Here is a 25,475-nt window from a genome sequence, read left to right on the forward strand (position 1 = left end):
CTCACACACAGTTTGTAACTACGTGGCATATGAATGTCTACAGTAGGGGTGTTATAGTATATTTGTATAATTGACAGGTTGTGGCGTGCGACGCGGAGGAGCGAAGAGCAGGGCTGCGATCCGCCAGGAAGAGGAGAATGCCTGGTCTCGTGAGGGCTGGGTGCCTCAAAGGATCCCCTTCACAGCCCAACCGGGGTTGCTCCAGGACGCCAAGGCACTCAAATCTTACCGGCCTGCAAAATGGATGGATCTGTTCCTGACAGATGCTTTTCTGAACTCCATTGTTGCCCAGTCCAACCTCTATGCTGAGCAGTCCATTGCCCGGCTGGACCCCACGCTAACCAGTAGCAGGGCACTGCTTTGGAAGCCCCTCACATTGAAGGAGCTGAAGAAGTTCCTCGGACTCAATTTCCTTAGCAGTGTCCTGCGGAAGCCTCGCATGGACCAGATGTGGACCACTGACGACATGATGTACACACCGTACTACTCTGAGACCATGCCACGCAACAGGTTTCAATTGATCTGGCGATTCCTCCACTTTGCGGACAATACTTCCCTGGAAGTTAGAGACAAATTGTGCAAAGTACGCAGTGTTGTTGACCATGTAAACGCGAGGTGCAAGGAGCTGTACCAGCCTGAACGCGAGCTCGCCATTGACGAGGGGGTGATGGCATGGCGAGGCCGCCTGACCTTCCGGGTCTACAACCCAAACAAGCCCACCCGCTATGGTATCAAGTCTTACTTCCTGTGCGAATCTCGCACAGGATATTGCTTTTCATTTAAGCCATATTGTCGGGAAGGCTCGCTCCTGGGGGACACGGTCGTCGGTCTGCTTGGACGTCTGTCTGGGGCCGGCTATACGCTCTTTATGGACAACTTCTACAACTCGGTACGTATGTCCGCCAGGCTCAGACAGTTGAGGACCGACGTCTGTGGTACCCTCAGGAAGCATCGGGGCGAGCCAGCCATCATCAAGAACGTGACCAAACGTGACATCGGTGTGGGGGAGTGCATTGCGGTCAACAACAAGGAGGTCCTGATCGTGGCATGGCGCGATAAAAGAATCGTGAAGACCATCAGTAGCTTCCACGAGGACACCATGGAAAAGGCGATGGTGTGGCAGAAGCAGAAGAAGGGCAAAGCGCTGAGGGTGGAGATGCTCAAGCCATCATCAATCATGGAGTACAATAAATTCATGAACGGCGTCGATCAGCTGGATCAGAATATATCGTACTATCCGGTTACACGTAAGACTGGAAAGTGGACCAAAAAGTTTGTGATGTATCTGATCCAAATATGTATCTTCAACGCTTTTGTCTTGTACAAAAAAAAGCACCCACAAGGGCATTACTACAACCTCTTCCGGTTCACCAGGGCTGTGGCGCGGACCTACACAGACGGTAAGGAGAAGAAGATTCCTGGGGTGACAGCGGAGATGGAGGCAGGGGAGGAGGCAGGGGGTGGGGATGAGGAGGAGGCAGGGGCTGAGCAGGTGGGGCGTGTCGACCCTAGGGCCCCACTGGGGGACCCGCAGAGCAGATTAGTGGGTGGCTTTGTGAAGCATGTAATGGTTGCATACAAAGCCACCCCCAAGAAAAAGCTACCGTGTAGGAAATGTCGTGTCTGCAGTAGAGATGTTCCGATACCATTTTTTCCTTTCCGATCCGATTCCGATACCTAAGCTTTGGGTATCGGCCGATACCGATACTTATCCGATACCAGTGCATACATAAATAAATTAAAAAAAAAAAAAACGATTTTATATAAATTTTTTATAAATATTTTTTTTTTTTTTTTAACAAATACTGTTTTATATATACTGTTTTTTAGTAATAACTAGAAAGTAATGGTATTTATTCAACAACAGGTGATTGTATAGATTTGTATTAGTATCATTAATCAATGAGTATGGGGCTTCAGCACTGCAGATATACCCTACTCCAATGATCCACACGGACATTATACGTTGCTGCACTCGCTACCCACTGGCTCTGCAGATATACCCTACTCAGTCTGTCTACAAGGCTCCGTTGAAGTAGCAGAGGATCTGTTGTGATTTTTGCACAATAAATATTCAACATTCTCTTTTGAGACTCCGCCTCACTCTTATCATTTGGCACTAAAAGCTAAACATTGTCGCCGATATGGCTGTACGCAACATGTCATTAATTGTGTACGCGACGTGCAATTGTGCAATGACGACGTTACCGTTAGCTAGCATGAGCTACCGGTATATGGGAAGACCATAGAAGACTGTAACGTTACTGGTGACATTGTGATTTAACTTGGAATACTCCTTTGCCAACTTGCTGTACTTTGCTTGCAGGTCTGCAGCCATTATTGCTGGATTATATGAATAGCCCCAACTTTAGCCAAGGTAATGTTAAAGCTAGCTTTCGGTTAGCTGTTCAATGCTAATAACACCAGCCACCAAGCGAACCCATGAGCTCCCCGTCAACACCGCTCTGTCGGGACGATGACATTAAGAAAGTATCTGCTGTTAAAATGACAAATGGCATTGACACTTTAATCGATTAAGCACACGTTTGTTTTATAATGCTTACTCAACAGACCACAGTGTTGTTGATAAATTACGTCATATGGTATCGGAGCGCAGCATTAGAGGGTACTCGCCGATACCAGCATTTTAGCCAGTATCGGCGGCTTTTCCGATACTGGTATCGGTATCGGAACAACTCTAGTCTGCAGTAGGCGTGGCATCAGGAGTGAGACCAGATATTTTTGCACATCGTGCAAAGTCCCCCTGCATCGTGACAAATGCTTCACTCTGTACCACACAAAGAGGGATTTCTCTAAATAGTTTCTTTATTAGTTGTCATACAGAAGTACAGACTACTTCTAAATAATCCGGCACACAGAAGTACAGATTACTTCTAAATAATCCATCATTGTGTGATACAGACAGAACCATGTGTACCGGTACATAGTATAGCTAGCTGAGTGTAGTATAGTATAGTGTAGTATAGTATAGTATAGTATAGTATATTGTAGTATAGTATAGTATAGTATAGTATAGTGTATGGGTAGTTGCACTGTTTTCTGTACAAGACAAATGCGTTGAACACATGTATTTGGGCCACGGTTGTCGATATTGCATAGGCATGTTTGGACCACTTGCAGATGAGACGTTATGTTAGCGATCTAGCTGTATCGACTCCATTCATAATTTGCATTGTGTGTGTATATAGTTTTTTTTTTTTTAATCTTTTTCCCCCCTCATTTTTACCGTTTGCACAGAACCAATGGTTGCTGACAGTCACCCAGTTTATAAAAGTATATACTGTAGGTAACATACCACACTTTTCTAATGCAGTCCATTGGCCTATTATTTATATACTTTGGAAGCATGTATTGGATATTTTTTGGTCCACAGATCATCTGGCGCTTCATCCATTTATCAATGGACAATGCAGTCATCGATGCGAGAGACCAAGTAAGATATGCCCTGTAGTTCATGTGACGTGAATGTTACCAGCAAACTTCTAAATGCACTGAAACAATGGTTGGTTATCCTCCAGTGTTCACTTTTTATAAGGTATTGTCTTGGTAAATTACCATAATCCTATACTGTGAATGTTACCAACAAACTCCTAAATGCACCGACACAATGGTTGGTTATCATCAGCCAGTGTTCACTTTTTATAAGGTATTGTCTTGGTAAATTACCATAATCCTATACTGTGAATGTTACCAACAAACTCCTAAATGCACTGACACAATGGTTGGTTATCATCAGCCAGTGTTCACTTTTTATAAGGTATTGTCTTGGTAAATTACCATAATCCTATACTGTGAATGTTACCAACAAACTCCTAAATGCACTGAAACAATGGTTGATTATCCTCCAGTGTTCACTTTTTATAAGGTATTGTATTGGTAAATTACCATAATCCTATACTGTGAATGTTACCAACAAACTCCTAAATGCACTGAAACTGTTTGATTATCCTCCAGTGTTCACTTTTTATAAGGTATTGTATTGGTAAATTACCATAATCCTATACTGTGAATGTTACCAACAAACTCCTAAATGCACTGAAACAATGGTTGATTATCCTCCAGTGTTCACTTTTTATAAGGTATTGTATTGGTAAATTACCATAATCCTATACTGTGAATGTTACCAACAAACTCCTAAATGCACTGAAACAATGGTTGGTTATCATCAGCCAGTGTTCACTTTTTATAAGGTATTGTCTTGGTAAATTACCATAATTTTATACTGTGAATGTTACCAGCATATAATGCACAGCAACAATGGTTGGTACTGATGACTTGTCACCAGGGGAGGAAATTAGGCCACTTTACTGGCCAAATGCTAGTATTTTTTACGTTTGGCTGGTAAAAAAAATCAGATACCCGCCAGTTGGCTGGTAAGCCAAAAAGTTAGTTTCCTCCCCTGCTGGCGAGTATACAAAAAAATAAAACATTCTGCAATCACTGCACTGGCAAACGGTGCGCGTCTTCTGAGTGTTCGCTTTAGTTGACAGTGCCACGAGAGCACTGCACAAGACCACCCGCGGACATATAATGTTTAATAAACGTTTGCGCAGTACTGGCCAACCCGCGGACATATAATAATAAAAGTCCCGCGGTACTAGGCTAGCCATCAGGAGCACTCGCAAACAGATAACGTTAAACACAGCAGAAGATGGAAAACAGACAGACTGACCAACGGGGAACTGCATCCAACCCTAGTACAACCCTCGAGTATAAGTTACTAAGGACACATTTAAATCACAGAGGTGTAATGTTAGTCTACTGGAACTGTATACAGTGGTTAGCTTCTAGTTAGCGTTTTAGCTATAGCTGCTTGCTAGCTAACGTTAGCCCCGTGTGCTCAAAGCAGCCAGCTAGGTGTATCTGTTACGACTATAATGTTTCCAAAAAAGCACCGGACTACGACGTAAGGTTAGACATTTTATTTCATGCTCAAAAGCCCCTGGCTTGCACATCGCAGTCACGAAAGGGGCTAGCTCAACCAGTGCACTGTGCACAACAGCACACCAACCCAACTGACGTTACCACAACACTTGACGGTACTTCACAGCACTGTCGTAAGACCACCGTGCTGTCTTAAAGGCACAGTGTGCCTACCCAGATGCATACACAACATTGACGCGGCTTGACATACAAAGAAGTAATTATCACAATTAGCGATTTTTTTTGTCTGGTAAAAAATCTGTTTGGCTGGTAAAAAAAATCAGATACTCGCCAGTTGGCTGGTAAGCCAAAAAGTTTGTTTCCTCCCCTGCTTGTCACCCAGTTTATTGAACATATTTTACAATAAAAATGTTCATGGCATCAAAGTTTCAAGTTTTCTGCATTGTAAAGTATTCTGTATTTTATAATAATGTTTTCTGGACCTACACCAGTAGTTATAACTTACTTGTTCATTAGCGCCAGGCATGGTGGTTGATGAGGTAGTAGTATTTCCAGGTGAAACTAATTGATATATTATCAATACAAGATATTATTACTTTATAAATGTGTTTATCATGTATGGACGAATAAATTGGAAAACAGGTAGGTACAGAGCAACACAGTGTCTACAACACAGGAGCAGATTATGCACAGTACATGAATGAGAAACAGTCAAAATGTTTTTTTGTTTAGTTTATTGCATGCACATGATCTATAATACCTGATCGGTACAATATCTACTAACCTGATCAATACAATATATTCTCACCTGATCGATATAATAGTATTACTGCATTTCAAGTTTGTCAGTCAGTCGGACTGTCAATCAATCAAACAATCTATGAATCAAACAATCAATAAAACAATCAAACATTCTATCAATCAAACGACCAACAAATCAATCAATCAATCAAACAAATCAATCTATGAATCAAACGAACAAAACAATCAAACATTCTATCAAGCAAACGACCAACAAAACAATCAATCAATCAAACCAATCAATCTATGAATCAAACGACCAACAAAACAATCAAACATTCTATCAATCAAACGACCAACAAATCAATCAATCAATCAAACAAATCAATCTATGAATCAAACGAACAAAACAATCAAACATTCTATCAAGCAAACGACCAACAAAACAATCAATCAATCAAACCAATCAATCAATCAATCAAACAATCTATGAATCAAACGACCAACAAAACAATCAAACATTCTATCAATCAAACGACCAACAAATCAATCAATCAATCAAACAAATCAATCTATGAATCAAACGACCAACAAAACAATCAAACATTCTATCAATCAAACGACCAACAAAGTAATCAATCAATCAAATCAATCTATGAATCAAACGAACAAAACAATCAAACATTCTATCAAGCAAACGACCAACAAAACAATCAAACATTCTATCAATCAAACGACCAACAAATCAATCAATCAAACAAATCAATCTATGAATCAAACGACCAACAAATTAATCAATCAATCAAACAAATCAATCTATGAATCAAACGACCAACAAAACAATCAAACATTCTATCAATCAAACGACCAACAAAGTAATCAATCAATCAAACAAATCAATCTATGAATCAAACGATCAACAAAACAATCAAACATTCTATCAAGCAAACGACCAACAAAACAATCAAACATTCTATCAATCAAACGACCAACAAATCAATCAATCAATCAAACAAATCAATCTATGAATCAAACGACCAACAAAACAATCAAACATTCTATCAATCAAACGACCAACAAATTAAATCAAACAAATCAATCTATGAATCAAACGATCAACAAAACAATAAAACATTCTATCAATCAAACCAATAAAACAATCTGTCAAACAATCAATCAATCAAACCATCCATCCCAGTCTAAATTGCTTTATAACACGTTCAGTACCTATTATCACCCCGCCGGCACACCGTTCATAAAAGTGCCTGTAACTCCTGTTCTAAATAATTTACCTCTACTTTTATCTTTTGTTGACGTTTTTTAACTTGTAATTGTGAACGAACGAAGACATGCAGAAACAAACGGTTTTTTGCATTGTGTACATCAACTTGTCGTCTTCAAATGAGCCCAACCATTTCCCCATAGTTATAATATAAAATATAGAAATAGCTCCGCTAAGATCATGAGATATGCTAGAATCGCCCAGGAATCCTGGCAACCCACAGTCATTTTCCGGATTTTTGGCCGGCACCCAAAGTGTTAAGTTTAATTTAGTAAGTGTTTCCATGTCTTGTCTATAGTTGGTTAAGTAAATAATTTGTTCATTAACACTTTGAGTGCCAGCAGGGGGCGCCAGAAATATGAATGCCAGCGCTGTAGTCAATGGGAGGGCGAGCACATTTGCGAACGCATAGCATACACTTCTTAAATTATGCCTATGTGTCTAATACGCCCGTCGCTTATCAATGACTTGTTTGCAGTCAACATTGTCGAAACGGATTGTTTTTTAACACTTTGAGGACCGGCCGTCGCCGTCTAATATGTGGCTGGAGGACAAAGCTTTGTAAACAAACCGATGTACTTTTGGAGAGCTATATCTATACTTTATATTATAGTATTGCTATCTGTCCATTCTCACTTGAGTGCATAAACCGTGCCTTCATAATGGCTTAAAGAAAAAGAAATCCATCGGTTGGTTGTCATTTTATAGCGCCGTGAATATAAGGTTTATCGCACTTTGTCTCATATTTTCTGGGAAGCTAGATATGAGGCTAAAGGCTACCAACGTTATATCGAACGGCATTTCTGTTGTATATATTCGAATGAAATAAAACAAACTGCTTATCATCCGGACTATTACAGAGCATCTATGGATGAAATGGGGGCGGCGGGGGACGCCGATTAGTATTATTGATTAGCAATAGTGTCCGTGCAAGTAGCCACATTCACTGATCGATTGCTTGCGTTTTACAACAATGTCTGATCCGGCTGTAATTTGGGTGAAGAGGGTCCTACCGTCAGCCCATGTGATCGCCGGCAGCATTTTCCCATTATTCATCGGCATCTGGTAGATCAATATGTCCATTGGCTGATCATAAATCCCATTATTCCAGGCTGAAATCTGTGCTTCGAACCGTGATCAACGGTGCAGGCTGTTCGCTTGGGATCAGGCTAAAATAAAACGCCCATAGACGGTAAAAAAAATAAAAAAATCCACTCGCCCACAATGATACTGCAGTGGAGCGATGGCGCCCCTAAGAGGATCTGGCCGGTATTGCATGTCGCCGATTTCACAGAGGTGGGTAAATCTGCAGAGTCGATCGGGGATCTTGATCAGTTTATTAATATGGAATAAAACAATAACAACTTGTGGTCCTCAACGCATGGCACCGAAACCCGAGTTAACTCGTGGTTGGGCGGCAAAGTGATAATCGTTACATTTCCGTTTGATACCATTTTGAAAAACGCTCGTTTTTTGAAACTTCCAGAAAAAAAAATTATTCTGCAGGAATCGTGCTTTACTGGAATACACAAAACACATTGTCATTTTTCGGCCTATTTATGAATCGGTTTCAAATAAACTATAGATTATCGATAGTATATGTGTACTTATGCACGCTAGAGAAGCGGGCTGGAAAATCGATTATCTTATTTCCTGATCAGCACACACACACACACACACACTCACAGCCACACACACATATGGGACACGCTGAGATATAGGTGAAAAGAGCTCAGATTATCCCAAGACTGCCTCAGATCAGATGTCCTCCAAAAAGATTATTCCAATTCCTGATCGCCATTCCAAATATCGATCGCGTTTATTGATCCAACGCTGGGTACTGGAAACATATATTCCACGCTGTTCTGAGGGTGGGCAATGACTGGGATCGTCTCCGGTTACATGCCTGACAAGTAAAATGTGGATTCCGGACTCTTTTTTTCCCATCTATTTCATTCAGTCCAATCCAATGGGTGCAATACCATCCGGAGAGACGATAGGGGGCGGTATTTTCCCTGTTCAAGCTCAGATAGATCCCCACTGGTAACGTGAGGCTAGATTGATGAAAAATGAATGGAAATCGATAAAAAAAAATAACGATTAAATAACAAGATTTCTCGTTCGTGGCACTCAACGTATGGCATGAACTAACGAGATTTCTCATGGCTGGCACTCAAAGTGTTAACTTTGGTTGTCTGCGTCTCCCTCTTTGTCATGGCCGTACGGCCAGTTTGTGACAGATGTAACTGCTATTTCTCTGTGTGAAGCTAATAAAAAGTTTTGTAAATGGAACATCAACACAGACCAAATTACCAAACAAAATGTTTTATTGGATGTGAAGCAGCAAAATTATGATTGGAAAATGTGTTGTTTTCTTATGCAGTACTCACTCATTTATTATTGTGCGTTTGTTGTGCTGCCAAAGCTGTGCTCAAAGGGCTCCCCTAGCTAAACACAACAGGAAACACAGGTCCCCTCTTAACCCTTTCACTACCACACTACCAAAGGGTTAACCCTTTCACTGAGACAATACAGAATGTTAACCCTTTCACTGCCACACTGCAAAGGGTTAACTCTTTCACAGCCACACTACAGAAGGTTAACCCTTTCACTACCACACTACCAAAGGGTTAACCCTTTCTATACCACACTACAGAAGGTTAACCCTTTCACTAACACACTACAGACGGTTAACCTTTCACTACCACACTACAGAAGGTTAACCTTTCACTACCACACTACAGACGGTTAACCCTGTCACTACGACAATACAGAAGGTTAACCCCTTCACTGCCCCACGACAAAGGGTTAACCCTTTCACAACCACACTACATAAGGTTAACCCGTTCACTACCACACTACAGACGGTAGTGTGGTAGTGAAAGGGTTAACCTTCTGTAGTGTGGTAGTGAAAGGGTTAAAAGCCTGCTTTGCCTCTATGACACTAATGTGTGCTTGTTCCTAAAGACAGCTCCAAAGAAATCCAAGTAAAACAGAGCCTCCTCGTTCACTTTTACACAGCCATCACCAAGATGAATACTCTCCAAATCCATAACAGTTTGGGGTACGGCAGCACGGACAGTCACACACACGCAAAAGAAACAGTCAATAAATCATCCAGGATTATTGGCACCCCCCCACTGGATGAGTTGAATCACTGTATCAAAAGAGCAGAAAATAAATAACTCTAAGACACCTCTCACCCTGTTCACCACCTCTTCCAGCTATAGGTCCCTGCCCACCAAATCATCCCATGAAAAGGGGACCTATTGTAAAAAGAAATTGCCATTTTCCTATGTTGCATTGACACTGAGGTTGAATATGTTCACTGTGCCATATTTGATCTGCAATGTCTAGTCTGAAAGTTGGATCTGAATTTCGCTTGACGATACTCGCACACCACTGCTAGATGTACCATAACTATCGTATTTGTACGATAAAAGCAGCTGGCTTGTTACAGGCACAGACCATTCAGAACAGGGCCCTGTTCCTCGTACCTGGCTAACTGAGTTAGCCGGATAATTTTCAGGATAACTTAAGCTAGACCTTTCGGTTCCCCGACGTGCGATTGTCTAAATCACTATGACAACAGATCAGAAAGTTTGAACCTGGTCCAGCGCAGGGTTTAGTTCAGTTAGCTCGATAAACTGGCCATGCCCTCGCAAAGAAATGCCGGCTCTCCTCACAGATCCCATTATACCATTCTGAATTATGTTTTTGTGCTTAGTTTTTCTAGAGGGGGCTTTTGAAATGTGAAATAATAGACCTAAAATGCTGATAATAAAATCATATTCAGCCTATGGATTTACTTTGTCCTAAATAATGCACGTCATAGTTATACGGATACGGCGCTCGCAAGTCGCGACACACACTATGTGGTTATTTTAATAACGGAGAATTGCAAATGTGAATCCTGCAGGGATATTTGAATTATTAAACCTATCGGGCGTTTGGCTCTGAATAGTTTCATATTCTCCGCTGTTGATGTATTTGCTTAACGGAGCGCCCGGATTGTGTTTCATTCAAGCATAAATTGAAGCGTCTTTATGCGTGATTGTGGATGTGAATTACGATGAATCTGAATATGTGGATTGTTGAATTGTATCACTGTCACTCACACGTTACTTATTGTGATATTGTAACTGGGATTGAAATGTCTGAGGAGGAGAAGCGCTGTTTGACGGATTTGATGACATGGACGTGACTTGAGAAAAGTGAATGAGCAATTGCAAGCTTTTGACGTTTTGGTGAATGAATGAGAAAATGCATTTATCTGTTCAAGCACTGTTATCTGATGATGAACAAGAGGGTGATTAACATGACTGGTGTCACTGGTATAAACCAGAGGTTAATCAATTCAATGCATGTATGGATGATGTCGAAACAGATTAAAACCTGATTAATAGTGAAACTGTATAGCCTCCAACTCCCTCTGACACATTATTTCGGGGGGTCGCGCCTTGAAAACTTTGGGAACCATGTATTTATATAGTACATGATACCTAAGCATATACAGTACAGATATCCTCATAAGTATCTATTAATTTGTATCAATTAGATACTCTTTGGGCTTTTTTTTTTTTTTTTTTTACTTTGACCAGTCAGCTGGTTCTTTTTAGCGTTTATCGCTTTTTCATCGCACTCATACTTGGTCAAGTTTGACCGACAGAAGCAGGCTGAAAGGGTTCAGATGGGGGGGAAGACACTCTGGGAAAGGCACGGCTGCCGTCCGGGATTCGAACGCGCTCAGCCCCAGATCCGTGACGAGCACGGTTGTCCACAGCGCTGAAATAGCACTCGCGGTACGTGGTGAGCTACTGGAGCTCCCCTTGGGCTTGTTTTTATCTACTTATTCTGAAAGAGTTGAACTAATTATTTTCGCTAGCTAGATCTCATTCAATTATTCATTCCATTAAGCCTACTGCCAGCAGGCACATTTAAAGATATATAATCTGATTGATTGGGGTAATGAGGGACTTAAACTTTGGCCTATAGATTATGCATTTAACTTGTCGGCGAGGCTATTGAGCCGTACTGTATTGTACCCATTCTGAAATCTGTTAAAGTTTTCAATCAATCAATGTCGTTAGAAAATCAGGATTTCTGCGATCGAGTAACAGTGTATTGCACTACCAAAGGACCCAGCATGTCCTATATGCTCTGTAAATAACTATGTACAGATACCGAAATGTCCCACCATGTTACCCGTTACCTGTTTATTGCACAATGTTGTTTTTTTATTGGATTCTATTATATGTTGTACCACTGTATTGCACATCGTTGCGGGCAAGACCACCCGCATTTCATTGTATACTTGTATGCCGTGACAAATAAAACTCTTGACTTGAATCGACACCTGCTGTCTTTTCAGGTGAGGCGGCCGCGCGCAATTATCCTGAGTATCAAGTCTGATTCGAATTAACGAGACTGAATCAGCGTTCGAGGAACAGGGAAAGCCTGGATTCAAACATCGGGTTAATTGAATCTGGATAATGGGAACTTTGATCGACTTAGTTGAACCAGGTACGGGGAATAGGGTCCAGGACTGAAACAGAGAGGTATAGAGGCTGCTAGAATGAGAACAGGAGTGAAACAGAGAGGTATAGAGGCTGATATAATGAGAACAGGACTGAAACAGAGAGGTATAGAGGCTGCTAGAATGAGAACAGGACTGAAACAGAGAGGTATAGAGGCTGCTAGAATGAGAACAGGACTGAAACAGAGAGGTCTAGAGGCTGATATAATGAGAACAGGACTGAAACAGAGAGGTATAGAGGCTGCTAGAATGAGAACAGGACTGAAACAGAGAGGTATAAAGGCTGCTAGAATGAGAACAGGACTGAAACAGAGAGGCATAGATGCTGCTAGAATGAGAACAGGACTGAAACAGAGAGGTATAGGCTGCTAGAATGAGAACAGGACTGAAACAGATGTATATATGCTGCTAGAATGAGAACAGGACTGAAACAGAGAGGTATAGAGGCTGCTAGAATAGAACAGGACTGAAACAGAGATGTATAGAGGCTGCTAGAATGAGAACAAGACTGAAACAGAGGTATAGAGGCTGCTAGAATGAGAACAGGACTGAAACAGAGAGGTATAAAGGCTGCTAGAATGAGAACAGGACTGAAACAGAGAGGCATAGATGCTGCTAGAATGAGAACAGGACTGAAACAGAGAGGTATAGGCTGCTAGAATGAGAACAGGACTGAAACAGATGTATATATGCTGCTAGAATGAGAACAGGACTGAAACAGAGAGGTATAGAGGCTGCTAGAATAGAACCGGACTGAAACAGAGATGTATAGAGGCTGCTAGAATGAGAACAAGACTGAAACAGAGGTATAGAGGCTGCTAGAATGCATAATCCGAGTGGGGGTTTCAGCAACAAAACTTCAAAGACATGTTTAGGGGACCTCAGAGACCTATATTAACTTGTTGAAAGGGACTAAATTAATGTCCGTAAAAAATATTTATTTCCCCACTGCGATAAGGACTCACTAACCCTGACAGATGTACCTGCACTTAAGACGCTTGTGTCACATCTGGTAAATATTGTCTGTTAATTTTTGTCTTGTGGTAATCTGTGAATAGGGTTGTGCTCATTCATTCATGTCTAATGTGATGTTGATATCTGCCTCCGTTTGATGTTTCTGACACTGTTGAATTGAGGGTACCCGAAAGCAAATTCCACCAAACTCGGTTGTGTGATCGTTAATAAATTATTGATTGATTGATTGTCTATACATGTAAATGGTAAATGGCTGCATTTATATAGCGCTTTTATCCAAAGCGCTTTACAATTTGTTCCTCCCATTTTTACCCATTCACTCACACAATCACACACCGATGGCGGAGGCAACCATGCAAGTTGCCAACCTGCTCATCGGGAGCAATTAGGGGTTAAGTGTCTTGCTCAAGGACACTTCGACATGCTGTCCGGGAGGAGCGGAAATCGAACTGGGAACCTCCGTATTACTAGACGACTGTTCTAGCTCCTGAGCCACTGTCAGCCCCCATGTAATTATATCATGTTTCTTTTATTTGCCATTGTTGTTTTGATTTGTGACAAACAATTTATTTGTCTAAGTTAACACAATCTGTGCCGGAAACAAGTTAACTCGTTATTGCCCGCCATGCGATCAGCGCCAGAAACGAGTTAACTAGTTTTTGGGATCGTTATTTCGTTTATTTGCTATTATGAATTAATCTATTCATAATTCATAGCTGCAGCCTCTGGTATACCCTTCAGACCCTGTCTGAGCTGGCAGACAGTCAACACCGCCCTCTACTGCCATGCGGAGCTATTGCATCTCATTGAAAATGGGCCGGTGTGTTTTAGGAGCCGATCTGAGCTGGGCGGGCGGGGTTTAAATACTCAGGCGAGCCAGTTCTATACAACGAACAGTAACCCCGCCCGCCTGTCATTGTGAAACGGTCTGTAGTGTGGTCCGGACCTCCACGAGCAGTATTTGGAATTGCGATCAGATATTTGGATTATTTATTTTTAGTGATGCACGATATATCGGCCGCCGATATAATATCAGCCGATATGGCAGTTTTTTTTACACATCGGTATCGGTCCGATATCAAGATAGAGCCGATATGGGCCGATATATATATATATAAAAAAATATTTTTTTATTTTTACATGTTTTGGCCTTAACACTTTCTCGGCCACTTGGATGCGTCTAATCTCACGCTAAACGGCCAGCATTTCTAAACAGACTTGCACAGTCCGTGGGGCTGTTTGTAGAGCTAAATCTATACTTTATAGCAGGGGTGCCCAACCTTTTTTGAACCAAGATCAACTTTTAAATTTACCACCTAGCCGAGAGCTACCAGCCAAAATTGTATATTGTAAGCAGTCATTTGAGGCTTTATAAAAGCAGCATAATGAACACAAATCTGTCAGTGCCGAGTCCGACCTCATCTTAAATAACAAACAGCATTGCTTGTTGTAGTTAACACTTTGATCGCCAGGGTTAAATTCATAATTTACCATCCCTCGCCAGGCCCTATTTAACATGGAGAAGTTCCCCTTCTTTGCAGGGCTATAACTTTTGAAATTGTATTGCTAAATTGACATTACTATGGCCCATTCATATCTATTGTTCAGGGTGTAGCAACGTTATACTTTTTCATTCACATATTCATACTAAAATACGGTCTAAAGTATAAGTATGTTTTTATCGTTTTCTGCAGCTTTCTCCAGAACTTGATTTATAGCCCCAAATGCATTATATTGATGATGAAATACAGTTTGATAGGAATCTGTGCGAGATAAAAAAAATGTCAACTGGACGTGCTTCTAGGAGTTACTAAGTATGATCTGATGTTGACCGGATGGGCGGGGGGTCGTTTATAATTCCGTGGCCAACGTTATATCATTCATCTAGTGTGGGTGATATGATCATCAGAGCAGTTTATATCGAACACGTTAAAAAATAACGCTGAATCTTACCGTATCTTCCTCGTGCCGTTGGACGATGAGCGTGGAACTGAAATATTCCTATTATGGGATGTAGAAATATCCGATCCATTTACAGGTTGTATAATAGTATATACGTCCAAATCATGTTGTTTATCGAGTTATTTGCAACCGATCGCTATCCAGTGTGTCAAGATGGAGTCCCGCTAACGATAGCGAGTGCCCGGACGAAATATGGGTGAGCACCACTTCATCCGCATCACTTCCTGTTTGGGCAGTCCTCCGATCGGCCACCAGATGGCGCTCTTGAACCGTTGGAGAGTTGAGAGGGGCTCAACAGTACATATCATGTCTCTGGGGGAGAAATATGATTTAGATCACAGATTTTTGAAATATTGATATCAAAGACGCTGCCCAGCGTCTTCGGCAGAATAAGCATGGCGGGGAAAGACGCTGCCCAGCGTCTTCGGCGATTAAAGTGTTAACAAGGAGAGGCAGAGTTGATTTCACAAAAAAAAAATTATTTTTAAATGTTTTATATAATTTTATTAATCGAGATCTACTTGAAATCAGCCCGCGATCTACCTGTCGATCGCGATCGACTGGTTGGGCACCACTGCTTTATAGTATTGCTATCTGTCCATTCTCATTGTCAATTGAGACCATAAACCGTCCCTTCAAAATGGCTTAAAGAATATTTTTTTCATCAATACGTTCTCATTTTATAGCGTTATAAGGGATTTCGGCTAGGATATTTCCTGGAAGGTGAGATACAGGCCGCTAAGCTATAGGGCTGTCCCCGACTAAGGATTTGGATGGTCGACTAGGATTGGCCAAAACACTTCTAGGCCTATTTTCTTTTGGAAAAAACGATATATTTTTTTTAATATTCTTTTTTTTAATATATTCGACTAAGAGGTTGGCCAGTCGACTACGGCTCCTTTCGACCGATTAGTCGACTAATCGATTAATAGGGGTCAGCCCTACTAAGCTACTAACGTTAAATCCAAATGGCATTTTGGATTTTGGCGGGGGACGTTGTTTCTGATTATTGATTACCAATAACCGTGTTAGCCTCAGTAGCCACATTCGTTGACCGGGTGGATGGCTATCAAAACAAGCCCTGATCAGCATGTAATTTACGTGAAAAAGATCTTACCGTGGGCCGGTTGGATCCCCCAGAGCATTTCCCAGTTATCGATCGCCATCTGGTAGATCGATATGTCCATTGGCTGATGATATATTCCTTTACTGCATAGTGAAATCTGCATCCCAAAACGTAATCCGTGTAACAGGCTATAGGCATCGCTTCAGGTTAGTAGAGAACTACATTGGAAATCCAGAAAAAACAAGACAACTTCTGCCACAGGGAACACTGCATTATCGAGATAGCACCCCTAAGAGGATCTGGCCGGTAATGCACTTTTTCGAATTCAAAGAGTAGGGTACTTCTGCAGTGCCGCTCGGTGACATTGAGTACTGTAAATCCTCAAATATAAGATGGGTCTTCTATTTACCTCAGCTGCAAAGAGCACCAGGCCTTTTTTAGAGAGAGGCTTATATAAGAGGCATGACTTAATTTCTAAAAATGACACTCATGGACATAATCCCTTCATTTTCAGACTTTTATTGCATTATTATTATTTTTTTAATACGTACATTGTCTGTCTACATTTATTTAGACTAGCATTGGTATTTAAATATTGAGTGCAGTTGAGTAATTGTGGGATTAACGTAATTCACACACTGAAGTTGGAACTGTCTATACTAGGTTGTGGGGTCCGGGGACGGTTTAGCATGTGGTACCTTCGACTTCCTCAGTTGAATCGAGTTGTTTACATGCAGTAGCTTTAGCTACTAACGTTATCATAGCATCATGGTCTGTAATGTGTCAACTGGACAATGCCAGCCTCGTCTGCCAATGCCATATAGATAGCGAACGTTAACGTTTGCAAACGAAGTCAACGTCATCCAGCTGACACCACAGATCTACCATATTATGACAACGTTAGCTAGCGCTAAAGCTAACCAGAGGGAAACGTTAATGTACGGTAGTCAGTGTAGCGGGAGGCAGCACTTGATTTCCATTGGCAAGAGTTTCTCATTCTATATCACGGCACGAAAAATAAAAAAAACACTTTTTTTTGCGACCTTATAGAGACAGACCTGTGTTTGCCTAAAGCGAGCTCCCCGCTACGACGGTCATTTCATGTATGCACGATGAGATATAATAATGATAATCTAGCGTTGATTTCAGGATGATTAGATAATCAGCCGAAAAATTACAACATGATGACTGGATTACAGTAAAATGCCCTTTTCTCGGGGAGCTCCCGTAGCTCACCGCATATCTCGGCGCTATTTCTGCGTCGGGGAAAACCGTGCTCGTCACGGATCTGGGGGACACGAGTTCGATTCCCGGACCCGCCGTCATTTCTCAGAATGTCTTCCCCTGCTCTACATCCCATTTCAACCTGTTTCTGTCGGTCATGCTTGACCAGAAAAGCGATAAACGCTAAAAAAGAAAGTTTAAAAAAAAAAAAAAAAACTTTTCTCGTCTTTTTCCTGGAATTACTCAAAAGCACCCAAACCATACTCTATTCAAAACGGTATAAAACGGAAATGTACAGATGAAAAAACAATCTATTTGGGGCATGTTGACTGGAAGCAACTCACTGACAGTCGACGGCGTTATTAGACCCATAGATATAATATAAGATATATTTTAAGCACTCGCAAATGTCGCAGTCTAAAACTATATCCATTGAATAAAGACCTGGCGATGAAGGGGGATCAACGCCCCCCGCTGCTGGCGGTCAATGTGTTAATAATTTAAAAAAAAATTACATCATCAACATAGTCAAATTTCTTATGAAACAATTCCTGAAATAATGTGAGAAAATTCTCGTTTTGAGTTTAATATCACATATTCCATTCCCATGCATCAAATGGATAATTTAACAGTTTATTATACTTAAGCAGATATATTGGTGTAGTAAAAATTCTCTGGATTGTGATATTTACATCTCCACACTGTGTCCAGCCTCCAAATCAAACTAATATAGGCTGCAATAAAATAACCAAAATGTAATACATGCTATATAGGGTGCAATAAATTACAAATGATATTACTGCAATACGCCAACATGTCCCTGTCATCCATCTACCAGAGTATGTACTTTATGCTGCCTCCAAGTCAGTTGTACCATTTTATCTACCGTATATATGCAAATTCCATGGGCCAGGTGGCTAAGAGTCACTTACAGATAGACATGAATATCTAGTCAGCTACAGATAGACATGAATATATATAGTCACCTACCAATAGACATGACTATCTAGTCAGCTACAGATAGACATGAATATATATAGTCACCTACCAATAGACATGAATATCTAGTCACCTACAGATAGACATGAATATATAAAGTCACCTACCAATAGACATGAATATCTAGTCACCTACAAATACGCATAAATATCTAAAGTCACCTACCGATATCCATAAATATCTAAAGTCACCTACCGATAGCCATGAATATCTAAAGTCACCTACCAATAGCCATGAATATCTCGTTCACATTCATCGATGTCTTGGCCGACGTCTCCATGAAGAGTAAGCTGTTGTCGTCTGCATAGGACTGGGCATCCTGACGATACAAAGCAAAACACGGTCAGTCTGAAAGGTGATACGTCATCAGATGACTTAGTGACTCGACTACAACACTGGCCGTGGTGGTAGCATTGAAGTGCCAGCCACTGCACCAGAAATATAGGATTAAAGGTCACAGTAAGATATTTGATTTGTTTGGAATGAAAACAACGTAGACTCAAACTAAGTAAAATTTTGTGGAATGAGCGTGTAATTCAATGGTGGGAGTCTAAATGGGTCGCGTCACGGTACGTTAAATTATGTGCTTATTGCGCTAAACTGAACTTGGGTTTGTGTGTCAAAATGGTTCCCATTCAAAGATCCTTTCCCCCCAAATAAACAAAATCAGTAAAAAAATATATATATATTTTAAGTATGACATAAATCATGCAGAAATATGTTAACTGGGCCCTGCGATAACAACAAAGACAAAATAAACGATCAGACCTGGAAGTCGACGGCTCTCTTGTTGGCGAGGTCGGCCTTGTTGCCTGACAGAGCGATGACGATGTTGGGGCTGGCTTGTCTCTGAAGCTCTTTCACCCAGTTCTTGGCCCGTGCAAATGACTCCTGCAAAAGAGGACAACCGACAAAATGTTGTTAAAAAGGGACCCTATTGTGAAAATGGCCTTTTCCTGTGTGTTGCATTGTTTCTACAGAATGAGGGGGTTGTCCCAACATGCTAAATATGTGCACTGTGCCTTTTCTGCCGCCACAAACGCTGTAGTTAATAACATGTGTGAAGATCTTGATAAAAATGCGCGTGTACAAGATGGCGGCTCGCTCATAAATCGTATATTTTCTACCTAAAGTTGAACCTAAAATATGTTTCAGACAACATTTTTAAAAGGGCAAGATTGGTATGCTATTGCTGCATCTTGAGTCACATTTTGATCTGCAACGGCTAATCTAAAACGTTTGTTTCATTGACGGTACGGGCTCACACACCACTGCTAGATGTGCGATAATTATTGTATTTGTACGATAAAAGCAGCTTGCTCGTTATAGGCACAGAAGCAGACTGAAACACGTGGTTATAGAGGCTTCTAGAATGCATAATCTGTGGGTTTGTTTTCTCAGCAAAATACTAAAAAGACATGTTTATGGGACCTCAAAGACCACCGTGTTCCCTGCGTGACACTGAACGTGCCTCGTTTGTGATGTCGTAGACCACGATGGCGGCCTGGGCTCCTCTATAGTACATGGGCGCCAGGCTGTGGTAGCGCTCCTGGCCCGCCGTGTCCCAGATCTCGAACTTCACCGTTGTGTCGTCTAGACACACCGTCTGGGTCAGGAAGGCAGCTGGGTGGGAAGAGGTTGGTCAATTAGTAAACAGTCATCTTTTCTACCTAAAGTTGAACCTAAAAAAAAGAATTCTGACCATTTCTTTTAATGATAACATTGCTAAGCTATTGAATCAAATCAAATCAAATGTATTTGTAAGGTCCAACAACACACGTTAATGTCCCCATGGGCCGGACACGTCTTCTTTTGAACAAGTCAAGAAGAAACATCACAATAAATCAAGAACAAAACAAAAAAACACCATGAAATCCAAAATAAAATGTTAAATAAATAAAGGCAACACTCCCAGACATACGCCAGCGAAGGTAAGGAAAAACTCACTAAAAACCTAGCAATAGGAAAAAAGCACCAGAGGCAATGTGCTGGATCTCGAGTCATATATTTGATACGGTACAGGCTTGCACACCACTGCTAGATGTACCATAGTTTACACAGGGTAGTCACAATTTCTACACATCCCTCCTAGATATACAGGGACATAGCAGCAGCCAGTGTGTATTTCACTGGAGAGGTCGTCGTCTGAGGTTACCGACTCTTTTGACCGATATTGCAATAATAATAATACATTTAAAAATTATAATAATAACAGCATTTAGACCATGTGACACTAAAGCTAAATCAGGCAGAGTGGCGGCTTCGGTAGCTGGGAGGGGAATCTCTTCTCTAGCACTTCAATCTGCAACCAACAAGGGGCCTTGGTCAGAAAAAGGCCAATAGGACCACGCTGTTGGATTCTTCGGTAATCAGCCAGTATCACCTCGTCACCTGTGGTTCCGTGAAGTTTCTGCGTTGTTTATCTCTTTCTTATCGTACTGACTGATACCGTCTCTCCTACCCCGTGGATGCATTCGTCTAAAAAATAATTCGACACTGGCAACATGATCTCTTTCCTTAGATTGTGATGTTTATTTTCATAAACATAGACTCGTACAAGATGGAAACAGTTTGAAAGTCTTTGAAGAATCTAAATTCATTATTCTAATGATCTCTCCTGTTGCCCACTCAGTGGTTGTTGCGGCCTAGCCGTTATCCAAAAAGCCTTCCCTGTTAGCCAAAGCTAGCTCGTGGCAACCGGAGGGTGGGGCCACGCGTCCCTTCCCCCCACCCTCTAGCTCCTGAGGTCTCTGTCCACGTCTACACGTCTCAGCCTCGTGTCCTAGTCTGACTTACACCGAAAGAAACTCACAGCTCATAACGTCTTTCTCCTAGCAACGGGGCCATCCCCGTAGCCCCGCCCCTTTTCTCATTACTAAGTGACACGATACCATGGCAACGGCGCTCTGGTCACCTTTGACACACTCATCAAACGCTGTGGTTACCCTGCCCCCGTCACTTCTATGTGACGACTGTGACGAATCTTTTTCATTTAGAAAGTGAGTTTAGTAGGAGAAAATACTATTTTAAACATCAGTTTGCACGTACCACACTTAAACAGATGTGTCCTTCAGTTATTGGTGTAAAGTTGTGGAATTCTCTACATAGCGAGCTTAAGGAATGTAAGTGTTTATCAATTCAAAAAAATATATATAAAAAAAAAATTGAGTCAGTATGAAAATCAAATGTGATCTGAATAGTGAGATATTTTTTTTTCTTTTATTCTTTATTATTATTATTATTATTATTATTATTATTATTATTATTATTATTATTATTATTATTATTATTATTATTATTATTATTATTATTATTAAATGTTTTCTTGTTTAACTGTGGATTGTGTGTTTCTTGTATAATGGTATAAATTATTATTTTGTGTAAATTAGGTTGTACGCCGACCATTAAGTAAATACTTGTTTAGTTTAGGAATAAGGGGCAGGTAACTATAAGATTTATTCTTCTTCCTGCTCCTTTTGTCCATGGAATGATATTTATGATTGTGTAATGAAGAAACTCTGATTGTATTGATTCCATGTGGCAAATAAAACTCTGAACTGAACTGAACTAGCGCTGCTGCAGATAATGATCTTGGCTCGTTGGTTATCTTTGGGGCTTTGAGAGCTCAGCTGATAAAAGGCCCTTGTCTGCAGCCTGACTGGAGACACACATACATCTGTCCTCTTCAGCGTCTATAGTTATAATATCTAATAGAAGAAAAGTTGAGATCCAAGGCAGCTCTACAATTTTAAAATGTCTTTATTAATTGGCTTACATTATTTAGAAACTTTTAAAATACAGACACCCTGTCTTCACCCTGAAGAAGGCCATGTGTAGACCGAAACATGTCGGTATTTTAAAAGTTTCTAAATAATGTAAGCCAATTAATAAAGGGATTTTAAAATTGTAGAGCTGCCTTGGATCTCAACTTTTCTTCTATAACGAATCCTACCCCGGATTTAATCCAAAGAGCACCTACCGAAACAAAACAAGAACGCTAAAGCCCTCTCCATGTCCTCTTTTTTATAATATCTAATATCTATAAGTTATTTACCTTATACACATATGAAAAACCTTGAATCTCACAACACTCACAATGCCCACGCTGAGGACCAGGATGTGACTGATGGGCCAATGAGAGCAGCTAGATGTGACTGATGGGCCAATCAGTTACCCGTGTGTATTATGAGATATTTCAGAGGAAGCAGATTGGATATCTGAAACTGTTTGATTCTGAGGATATCCAAAGGGATAGTGATCAAAGGGCTTTAGTCATCATTTTCACAACAACAGTTCTAACATTTGTTAATTTTATGTTAACATACCCTCTGTTAAAAAATGCAGCAAGATTGAACACAGTTTTCATTGTACTGAATCTTTAACACCTAGAGACCCACCATAGAACCATTTTTAACTTTTTTAGGGGAGGGGGGGATATTTAGGAGAGATAAAAGGTCAACAGTATATAACACAGAAGTGGTGAGAATCATCTGAGAGCTTGGAACCTGAAGATTAATTTGAGATGCAGCTCAGCACTCACTGTGTGTCAATATCTTCTAGTCATAAATCTGTAATAAACATGGTATTTTAGTTAAGCACAGTATGATATACGTGTATGGCGGCCATTCCCATCCTCAATTATAATTATAATAATTCATTACATTTATATAGCGCTTTTCTAGACACTCAAAGCGCTCCCCACAATGTAGGGTGGAAATTGCCTCCTTCACCACCACTGTGTAGCACCCAACCTTGGGCTATGCAGGCTCAATGGCTGCCATACACTGGCACCCGGCACACATCACACTACACAATGGCTGAATGGCTCAGGAGACAGGGATTGATATCAGCCAATTAAGGGAGAAAGGATGATTAGGTGGCCTTGATGTCAGAGACCTGATTGGGAATTTGGCCAGGAACGTCTGGGAACCCCCTACTTTTTAACGATAGGCGTCCTGGGTTCTTTAACAACGAAAGATTCAGTCCGGACCTCGGTTTAGCGCCTCATCCGAAGGACGGCACTCGCAACTGTACGGTGTCCCTATCACCGTAACATGGGCATTGTTACTGACAAGTCCAGAGAACACGCCAACATTTGGGGAAATTAGCTTATCGTCTTCTCCAGAAAGAGACAAGAAGATAGATACCAGTTTCCTCTCTGTGCGTTCAGTAGAAAGCTTTCTGGCTGCACGTTAGCCTAGCTTAGCACAATGAATGGAAGCAGACATGGCCGGTTAGCCTTCGGGAGAGGTGTTAGTTGGACAATGCCTAGGCTAACCGGTCATATCGGCTTCCATTCATTGTGCTAAGCTAGGCTAATGTGCAGCCAGATAGCTTTCTACTGAACGCACAGAGAGGAAACTGGTAATTATCTTCTTGTCTCTTTCTGGAGAAGATGATAAGCTAATTTCCCAAAATGTTGGCGTGTTCCTTTAAGCATTGGGTATATTGCTGTGCATAATAAAAGACATACTAAAAATATGTGTGTGTGACTCAGCACAATCTCATTATTGCTGCCGCCATGATCTTTAAATTTCCCTAAACAATTACTTGAGCTCTTCATGAGTGCTGCTTATCCAACATCTAGTTTGAAGCTCACCTCCTATGGTGCTCTCCTGGAACTCGTGGAACTGGCCCTTGACGAAGCGGAGCACCAGGCTGGACTTGCCCACGGCCGACTCCCCCAGCAGCACCAGCTTGAACTGGCAGATCTTGTTCCCGGCGTTGGACCCGTTGGGTCTCGTAGCTCCTGCCCGATTGGCCATGACCTCGTCGATCCCCGGGAGTCCTGGGCCTCGGACCTTCACTGTCGGGACTTGAACTGTGGAGAGGACGGGAGAGAGAAGAACACAATCACGATCTGGAATGTGGAGAGGATGAATGACCGGGCGGGGACGCTTGCTGTTGATGCGGTTTCGATGAGCAGATATATCGCTGGCCTGAAACCTTCCAGGGCTTTTAGTCACCGGTAGGGTTTGGTACCGTTCACATTTGAACTGATACCGGTACCCAACGGTACCTTTTTTCTGTACTTTAGTCTAAAATTATTTTTAGCTTTTTTCTTTTCATGTCAACGTTCACACGCACAATATATGCTTACTTAGGATTTGACTTGATTCAACAACAAAGCAGTCGGGGCAATGGCAAGCGACAACGGTTGAAAATGTGGTTATTTAAATTTAGATTTTTTTTTTCACAACTGAGGTAGGTAGATTACATTTTTAGAGACTAAAGTACCGAAAAAGGGTACCATTGGGTACCGGTATCGATTCACAGGTACCGGTACCGTATCGGTTCAAATGTGAACGGTACCCATCCCTACTGACAAAGCACAATACCTGTTGGTTTTTAGTTCACTCATTGTTCAGGGAAACGCATTGTTAATGACATTGACGGATTGTGAATTTTGTGATAGACTCAAATTATATTTATTTGGAAAAATAAATATAGTCACTTTATTTGAAGAGTCGAAACTGTTCTCTTGGCTTTGTTTTGTTCATAGTAGTAACACTCAGGTCATGATAAATCTGGTTAGGTCAAAACTACAGGAATATACATAAATTTTTTTATGTATGAATGAAGTCAAATACTAGGTAAGCGTGTATTGTGCGCGTGAACGTTGACGTCATCGGACTTCGGAAAAAGTGAAGTGTGCCGCACGTTCACGTCAGCATTCACACGCACAATAAACGGTTACCTAGGATTTGACTTGATTCAACAACAAAGCAGTCGGGGCAATGGCAAGCCGAAAACGGTCACAAATGTTGTTACACTTTACAAAGCTA

At 41.2% G+C, this 25,475-nt stretch overlaps 1 protein-coding gene across 2 annotated transcripts in view; it reads right to left on the bottom strand.

Moving 5' to 3' along the window:
- rab5aa (RAB5A, member RAS oncogene family, a) overlaps window positions 1-25,475 on the bottom strand; it is a 49,741-nt gene that overhangs the window by 9,667 nt on the left and 14,599 nt on the right. For both annotated transcript variants that reach the window (XM_084311764.1, XM_084311763.1), the window contains exons 2-5: window positions 24,290-24,511; window positions 20,162-20,313; window positions 19,459-19,581; window positions 18,916-19,009 (exon numbers count right to left, since the gene is read on the bottom strand). In XM_084311764.1, coding sequence (XP_084167890.1) covers window positions 18,916-19,009; window positions 19,459-19,581; window positions 20,162-20,313; window positions 24,290-24,455 — 535 coding nt within the window. In that variant the 5' untranslated portion in view covers window positions 24,456-24,511. The remainder of the gene's footprint in view (window positions 1-18,915; window positions 19,010-19,458; window positions 19,582-20,161; window positions 20,314-24,289; window positions 24,512-25,475) is intronic.

The sequence above is a fragment of the Notolepis coatsorum genome, assembly GCF_963971535.1.
Source record: "Notolepis coatsorum genome assembly, chromosome: 4".
Lineage (NCBI taxonomy): Eukaryota > Metazoa > Chordata > Actinopteri > Aulopiformes > Paralepididae > Notolepis > Notolepis coatsorum.